Source organism: Falco naumanni, chromosome 4 (assembly GCF_017639655.2).
Source record: "Falco naumanni isolate bFalNau1 chromosome 4, bFalNau1.pat, whole genome shotgun sequence".
Classification (NCBI taxonomy): domain Eukaryota; kingdom Metazoa; phylum Chordata; class Aves; order Falconiformes; family Falconidae; genus Falco; species Falco naumanni.
In genome coordinates, this window is record NC_054057.1 from 16,649,392 (window position 1) to 16,658,473 (window position 9,082).

Genomic DNA, 9,082 nt, shown 5'->3' on the forward strand with positions numbered 1-9,082 from the left:
AAGGAGAACAAACTGCTCGACAGCTGTCATTCATACTTCTCAGGAAGGGTTATACTGTTGTCCTTACCCGGTGGAGCCACTGGCGAGCCATCCTGTGGTGCAGCCAGCGAAAGAACAGTCCAGAACAGCCCTTTTCAGTTCTTCTGCAGTTGCTAAGCGAGCACTCAAGTCAACACAAGCTTTCTCAGCTTCAGCTAAATCCAGACCCTGAGAGTTGTTCTTGGACTCAAGTGCAAACACTTTCCCTGCAGCACCAAGAAAGGACATGTCACTCGTCATGGTATTGTACTCAACAGATATTCAACAAAATTATTGCAAATTATCACCAAATAAAGCCTTCTTGCTTTTCCTAAGTTCATTTTAATGAGCAACCTACTTCTTGGAAGAAGTAATTTCATCAGCACTTTAAGTACCTTTGTTTTAGCTTTTCTTTTAGTTCTGTTCACCAACAGAAAAGCAGGTACGGCTAAGCCCCTACTTGTTCCTAGCCCATATGAGAAGCTTGTCTTGCCTCTATAGGACTACGGATCTATAGGATCTGGAGAAAGCACGACACTCTCACATGCACATATATCATAAAAGTCAGAACATCTCCTGTAGGCTGTAACACCGGAATTCATTGCTAAGCATTTTACAACTACATTTCTATCAACTACGTCTATAAAGTAAGCACAAATCTAAAAGCCAGTATTGCAACCCAGTCTTCCATGTCAGAAATAGATGTGTACTTATTCTCTAAAATCAAAATGATGTAGTTCTATGGCAACTTGTGCCTAAAGGCTGCTGCAAAGCCACTTTGTTTTCATATCTTTCTGGAAAGACAGAATTTTTTTCTTAATGGAAGGTTTTTTTGAATGAGCATGAGAACATATTTAGCATAACAATTTCTTGCGTTGTTTTTATTTTCAGTTCAGTTTATTTTACTTTGATTTATCTAACACTGTGAAAGCTGTAAGGGTGAAAGTTAGAGGTTTTGGCAACTGGGAACAGGGCAGTTGGGGTTTTGGCAATGAAGCTTGAGAAGTTACTGGGCTATGGAATAAACACATTAGCTGAGTGCCTCCAGAAAAAGAAATAAACAATGAGACTTCACAGTGCTGACTTTGAAATTGCCATTAAGCATCTTCTTTCTGAAGATAACATACCTCAGAATACCTTCTAAAATTCAAAGGTACAGGCTGAGGTTCCTTGCAGGTGCCAAAAGACAACTTCGAAGCACTGTTCATTCAGTAAATGCCCAGAAACACTTATGTCTTATTTCAAATGTAGTTTAGTGGCAGTGGTTATATGAACGTATAGCTTCCAGCATGTACCAAGTGTTCACCACATAGCTAGCTTTACAGTCATAGGATATATTGGCCAACATCAGGAATCCTTCGGACTGATTCAGCCTGATTCTGCACCAAGTGCCACCCCCACTGCAGATAACTCCCACAAATTGATATATCAGAATCTAATCATAAATACAGGGAACCAATACAGGGTAGCTCTGCCCCTGACAGCTTTCCATTCTCACCTGTGCACAGTTTAACCCACTGGAAGAATCACAGTCCTTACAGCAAAAAATGCAAAGTTTCTTTCACGTAAACATGTTATTTGTGTTTACATTAGCTAGCAAGTGCAGATGGGTCCTGATGAAGATTCCTACTTTGGTGGGAAATCTACATGTGCACAGCAAGAAGTTGTCCTGACTCAGGCAGGTAGCAATTTAAATAAGCCAGACAAGCAGCGATGAGAAGGAATAGAAATTCAGGGTATCCAGAGTGATTTTCTCAGGCAGTTAACAGTAGCTGACCAAGGAATGCAACCCCGCAGCATAGATCAACGTCGTAACCACTAGATGACATTGTCCCTTTATTCTCAACTTTAATCAATACAATGAGTTGTAATTAGAACAGGGGAGTTTACACAGAGCAGTGAAAAAAGCAAGCCTCTACAGTCCTCAGCACCAAAACGTCAGGATTCTTTGAAAAATGTCCCAAATAATGCACACGAGGCTGCTGTTCCCAAAGCCATGAATAGATGCTGTGAAGCACGTGTGGCATAGGGAGAGAGGAGATATAAGCAGAAAGATGACAGTTTTAATAATTCTTAAGTTGTGGAACAATTTTCATTCGTAAAGGTAAGTAGGGATTAATTGTAATGCTTTACTGAGGTTTCACCCCAAATAAAGACTTGCCCACATTCTGCATTTCACTGTTTGACTGTCAGGATTGAGATGCATCACCAAAGACATATAGGGCACGTTTGTGTAGCATTTGACTTAAATCGTAAATGTTAGTTTGCCATGGCAGTAACCCTTATTTTCCAGCTATTAGTATTTCAGTTACAAGACTTAAAGAAAGGAAAATCATTAAGGATCAAGTTCCATCGAGATGTAATTAGAAGAAATTAAGTCCATCATTTAGTCTTTTTGCCAGTAAGTAACAATTAGTTTTAGAGGAGTTTAGACAGTCAAGACTGAGGCTGAGACAACTCCTTAGCTACTGTTATGTGTTTGCTAGTACTTAAGATAAATTAACTTTTTACTAGAAACTATGAAGATGCTGATACAAGACAGAGTCTTGTCCTTCAAAAAGGTATCTGGGATGCCCAGACTATGTGGACAAATAGATTTTAGGGTAAGCTAGGAAGGACTTACTGGTTGGGAAAATTACAGTGAACTGCTTTGGAGGAATTTCTGGTTAGCCAGAAGTGGATATAGAAGGCTGACCTGCTTACCAGGCGGACCTGGGAATCTTCTCCAAAGCCTTAGAAGCTCTATGGCTACCTGCCCAGTTTTGAAGATGTGCCCTCTCTTTTTTTGCCTGATTTCTTACTTAGAAAATATAATAGTAAGAAAGGTTTACTTATCGGATGCTTGACCAATGGAATGATAGCTGGATCTCCAGCACCCTGAGCTGTATCACATTACTGAGGGGCATTACAGAAAAAAAAATAAAATACAGGGGACATCCTAGCATCGTAATAAGAAAAATACAAAAGTATGTCAAAACAGGAAATCCCCTTAAATAAATAAGAGTACAACACTGAGATTGAATTCTGCACCTTACAGTGGCACAGCTAACATGCTTGAGACATTAATGTACTGAATTTTTCTCACTTTTTAGCACAAAAGTGGTGTCTTTTTCAAGCTGGAGATCTAAAGGTCCTTGTTAAATATCTGTAAAATTATCTGTAAAATTTTTATCACTGCTAGTTGTAAAGAAAGGTTTTTTAAATAAGGTTTGTCTCACATACTTGATGACATCACAGTAATTTTTGGTGTTGGGGTTGTGAAAATTTTAGATGGTATCCCCTTTCTCTCTAGCACATTGGGACAGTGTGGAGTAGTTGAAATCAGTTTTCTTTCTGAGATAATATCAAGAGATGTATTGTCATTCTGTTTGAAATGTGTGAAATTAAATATGAGACTGCTCTTTATTTCCATAAGGCACAAGATGAAGGATCATGTCTTTGTGTTTATTTTTGTGAAGAATGTAGTATGCCTTTGGTTGTGGTACCTTTGAACAGCCCCCATGTTCGAGCTCCCTCTCAACTCTCTCCCTTCATTTCTGCCTGTGTCTTTTCTTTCCCGTAATGATGCGACAGGTAGCGTGGAAATTTGTTTCCAAAACTCTGTGTACTTTTCTGAAGCCTTTTTAAACAAAGCCAGTCCCTTTGGTTGCAAGATCAAGCTAAAAATCCATGCAAATTGGTCTTCCTCTGCAGGCTTAAGGCACACCTTGAGTTTAGCAGGTTTAGAATGCAAAATGACCTTGTCACAGCAAGTTTCCTTAGGTTCCCCTTTGAAACTAATGAAAAAGTTTTAACTTCAACGGTAAAATGTAAATGATAAGACATAATTCTTCCAACTGTTAAGTAACAGCTGGATTCATAGTTCTGAAGAAAAAAATCACGCTTGAAACCAAAGAGAGTCTTTCTTTAATAACTAGCCTATATTATATTGCTAGCCTCTACCATCATCTGATCACTATTATTACAGAATATTGATTATATTTGATATATTGACAAAGGAATCATTTTTACTATTGTTAGTCACTAAAACTTTGTAAGCAAGCAACAGCTGAATATAGTTTTTATTTAAGAGTACCCCAATATATTCTGATTGAAAACATACCCATAGAAGCATAGATCTCAGGGCTTATAGGGTTCATTTTTATCACCCTGTTTAATTCCTACATAACCAGACTGTAGCTTTCCCCTAGTAATTCCACCATCGAGTCCAAAAATTCATGGCTGAACTAGAGCATGTCTTTTCAAAAGGCATCCAGTCGTGATTCAATGACTCCAAGTAAGGGAGAATTTACAGCACACTTTATAGTAAACTGTTCCAATGGTTCATTACTCTCACTCCACCTTATTTCCATTTTCAAATTTTGCTAGGCTCAGCTTCTAACAGCTGGGCCTTGCTATGTTTTTAAGACTGAAGAGCCGTCTACAATCAGATACGTGGAGGAGCAAAAAAGGCACTCTTCAAAAATAAAACCAATCCAAAACCTGTTTCTATGTACTTTTAGGAATCTCAGTGGAATTAGCAGGATTTTCTTGGTTATCAAGAAGAGTTTGGCTAATCTATTTTATTGCAGTAACAGATATAACAAGAAGTTCTTCTGAGGCATATAGGCATGGTTCAAGGTCCGCTGCAATGAGTTCAAAGTTCTCCATGTCTTCAGCAGGATTTGCGTCATGCTTGAAGGAGAAACAGAAAACCGCATAGCAAAATATACTTTGAAATAAAAATGTCTCCCACAAATTATGTAAAATGAAAGCACTTTAAAATGCACGCCTGGCGCGCTGATCTCATAGCGTGGTACTTACTAGTTCAAAGGATAAAACTTAAATCAGTTTCAACAAAATAAATGCGGTGAAAGATGTGCAAATGTGGAGCATAATTTATTTTTACTTAAGTGCTAAAAACTTTAAATTGAGGTAAAAGAGAGCAGAGGAAGGGAAGGTCACTTCTGTACTTCAAGAGCAATTTAATTTCCATTTCTATGGCTGTATGTAACAATGGCCTTGATTGTAACAGTAAGGGTGGAGGATTCAGTAAAACTGTACAATTACAGACAGAGATTTGGGTAATTACCAGTTCTGCTTAGTGTACTTGAATGTAGGATTTATTTCTGCGAGAAACTAAAGTGAATGATGTCTTCTTTAATTCAAACTGCTTAAAATATTACATCATCAGAAACCCCAGAAAACCTAGGAGGTCACCTTTGAGTTCCTCCTCAGCTAAATTCAGTTTGAGCTTAAATTTTAATTTTACTACATGCTTTAGAATCAAATAGTTGGAATTGTTTATGCATTTATTTTTGAACATACAAGAATGTGTGCTGTTTTGCAAGCGGGAGCCTGAGATGCTTAGACACCTGCTATTCATATGCACGCATCTGGAGACAGCAAAAGAGAAAAAGCATACTTTTTTCCTTTTCTTTACAAAAAAAGTGCAAAGCAAGCCAAAGGAAAGAGCATAGTAGGTTTTTTTCCTACCATTGACAACAGACATATCTGGTTCTAGCTTTTTGTGCCTATCATTATATATTGTGCCTAGCTTTCTGGATTCAGAATCCTTTCCCTTGCAGCCTCTGCAGCCGCTATGCATGGTCACTACCAGATGACTCTCTTGACCAACAGGTCTTCCATGTAACCCAAATTTAGCCAACAGACCAACTCCACTTTGGAACGAATAGTAAAGTTCTGCGATTAGCACAGTCTTTCAATTCAGGGGTGTCTTAGTAAGGTACTTAATCACCATGCTTCTCTCCTGATGTGCTCTGTCTCAGAGCAAGTGCCCTGCAGAAAACTACAATTCAGGCGTATGGGTATTTTAGCAGCCATGAAAAGACAAATGAGGGAGTCAAAAATAGTCAGAGGAAACTCCTGTGCGAGATGCATGAAGCTGCATTCTTCTTCTCCTATTCCAGTGCAAATGCAAAGAAATACTAAACAGCCTGCACTTGCACCGGCATAGTCAAGACCTGTCATGATAACTGTCACGATAATCTGTATTATTCTCCAGTAACCACACTAACAGTGGTGGCACACCACAGTACATCAGAGCAGGAGCAAGCCCTTGGGAAGCCTTCTGTCCATCTGACAGTGACCTCAACAGCTACGAGCAAGCAAATTTCCATCGTCAAAAATCTGCAAAGCGAAACAAAGCTATCTTTGATTTCGGTATTCACCTTGGTCTTTATGGAGCCTATCTGTGCTACAGCAATATGGGCTGCGGTAAATACTAGTCAAAAGAGATCAATTAAGCTTCAAGGCTTTACACCTTCAGCAGACCTCGATGGTCTCCAGTTTTATTGCCTGCTCTCTGTCATTATTTGTGTGCGAGATAATAAAGAGAAAGTCTTCCTTAGGGAAATATGTTGTAACCAGTTTCGGAGGTTTGCTTGTAGCAGGGGCCAGTCTGGATTTCACGGGGTTTTTACAAGGTGAGTTCAAAATCCCTTCAGTGGTTTGCAAAACAGTCAGTTACTTTCAGTTAAAAATAACAAATACACACATACATATGTGTCACCCAGAAAGGTCCTTTGGCACTTTAGTGATGTGTATGAGAGAGTAGCACAGTTGTTTTTTCACCTACAACTTACACAAATGAGAAGGTGTTTTCCTGTCTAGATCAGGCCAGAAACTGTTATAAAAGAAAGTATTAATCCTGTTCTGTACTTTCAGATCTTCTTAGATACATAAGCCCACAGGCAGTGGTAAATTTTAAAGTTCACTTGAAGTGTTTTCTTCTGTATCAATGTATAATAAGCCAGATGGCTTATAGGGCAGTGTTACAATTGTCTGCTTGAATATTAATATTAGGAGAATACACTGAAAAACATGTTAATAGAGGGACCTGCACATTTTTCACAATGACACTTGGAAGTTAAAAATGGAAACTACAGTAATATAATAATGCTCTACAACGGTAATGCGCTTCAGATATCCTACGCTTTAATGCTTATAATTGCTTTCCCATGCATGAATTTGACAAACTGTTGAATGGCAATTAAAATCTGTCATGAACTGTGCCTTAAAATGATCTCCAACATTATTTTCCCTTTTCTCTTTTAGAGGATGACTGTTTAGGAACCAAGAAGATGCTACTAATTCTATAGAAATAAGACAACTTGGGAAGTGCTTTTGAAAAGATAAGGGAATTGTTCATATGAAGCATTCCTAGCAAGGGAAATTAATTATTCCTGTTCTGTACCCTTTCCTTGCGGAGAACCCTCTTTCATGGGTATGCATTTTCCCCCCTCACTTCTGAGGCATTTCACTAGGGAAGGAATATTTCCCAAAATCAGAATCGCAGTTTTGCCTGCTGCAACACAGTGCAGTTGCCTGACGTATTTCTTTCCCTTTATTCTTAATGAAAAGTGTTTTCTTCAAATTTACAGGACAGGGCTCCGTTGTATAAATGGTAATTTACACAAAGTGGTAGAAACATACAAGCAAGATAAATTTTCTCCCTTTGCTTTGCCATACTTTGTCATCAGCTGAAATAAATTTAGGTGAAAGAGGAAAAATACTCCAAGAACAAAAAGAAGAGGGTTTTACTGCCCTATAATGTTTAAGATCTGCTCTGTGGAATAATGCAGCAAAATTCAGTGGTAAAGGATTAGTGTATCAAAATAAAAAAAATCCTGAGATCGGGCATAAATCTATTGCAGCTGTGAAAGTGAAAAAAAGTGGCCATTCAGCATTGCTCTCCCAGGAAAAGACACGGTTGTTTCAAAAATAAATCGTGTTTTTGCTAAGGCAAGCTGGTCGTCACTACTACAGGCTTAATCATTAAAAGGGCAATCAGCTACTGGAAACTTTCAAGGGATACAGCTGTTCAGAGTTATCATCAGTGGGTAAAAATTCCCATTTCAGAGTAACTGGTGGCTGGTGCTTCAGCCAAATTCGCGTCCTGATCACATCCCTCAGCAGCGAAGGGCAGATGAGACTTAGGTGCAGAGAGGTGAGCAGCCATCCTTGGCGCATGTGGTACTGATCAGAAAAGGTTATAAAAGCCTTGACTTCTTGTCTTCCCTTCCTCAAGTACCTGCCTGTATAAATCAATAATGGGGGGCATCTGAATCTGGCAGATGGGGAAGCTCTTTGGAGAAAAGATGCTCCTCATTATAAGGAGAGCTCTCCTAAAATAGAGCTGAGTCTTCTTATTCATGTTCTGGCTTTGTTTTGTTATTCTTATTTCCTCTTGAAAAGTTCATTATCCTGTTGTTTTGTTGTAATAAAATCTTAGCCTTCTGGGATCTTATTTCCTTTTTCTCCTTAACCCCAGGATATTTGTAGAGTCTCAAAAACCTCTGAATCAGATGTTTCCTAACTCAAACTGGGGCATGTATTTCAGTTTCTTCTTAAAAAAAAAAAAAAAAAGTAGTTTTGGTTTTGTTTTTTTTAAGTTTGTTTTTTTTAAGTTTGTTTTTTTTTTCTTTCGATAACACATTTCAACATACAGCTTTCATTACAGCCATAGCAACCCAGCCCAAACTGAATGGGGGACTCACCATCAGCCTGAACAGAGATGATCTGAAGGATGAAGAAGGCAGATCCCACGCCTTGGAGAAAGGTGAGAGAGAATCTGTGAGAGCCTGAAGCCATTGCCCTGCTTGCAAAGCCTTCAGCTGCAGGAGGTTGGCTGCCGAGGCTTTTTCTCTCTCCTCCTCTGCACTTTCGCAGCGGGGTCTGTGGTGATGATTTCAAGGAGCACTTTCCCTCGGCAGGATCCTGTGTCTTGGGTTTGCACGGAAGGCGGGAGGGGTGGAAAAAGAAAGAGGGAGGGAGAGAGGAATCCTTGGCTTGGGTAGTGTGAAGGGGAGGGGAGGTGGGGGGGAGATGTCCAGCCAGCTGGGGTTGGGGAGAGGCTTTATCCAGCCCAGTCTGCAGGGCAGTGCACGCAGGGAGCCGGTGTGAAAAGTCACATTACCCTGTCGGTAAATACCTAACGGATCACGGTGGAAGAAATGTAAAAGCCAGGAGAGAGAGAAAAGGGTGGGGGGTGGGGGAAAGACACACGACGAGCAGAGGAAATTCTTGGCTGAGAGGAGAAGGCAGCTAGATAGCTGGCACTGGG

At 39.6% G+C, this 9,082-nt stretch overlaps 1 protein-coding gene across 1 annotated transcript in view; it reads right to left on the reverse strand.

Annotated features, from left to right (window-relative positions):
- Positions 1-8,762, reverse strand: part of SUSD5 (sushi domain containing 5) — a 43,874-nt gene extending 35,112 nt beyond the window's left edge. The window contains exons 1-2 of the mRNA XM_040593455.1: positions 8,517-8,762; positions 68-245 (exon numbers count right to left, since the gene is read on the reverse strand). Of these exons, the coding sequence (XP_040449389.1) occupies positions 68-245; positions 8,517-8,610 (272 nt within the window). The 5' untranslated portion in view covers positions 8,611-8,762. The remainder of the gene's footprint in view (positions 1-67; positions 246-8,516) is intronic.
- Between the last annotated feature and the right edge of the window lie 320 nt (positions 8,763-9,082).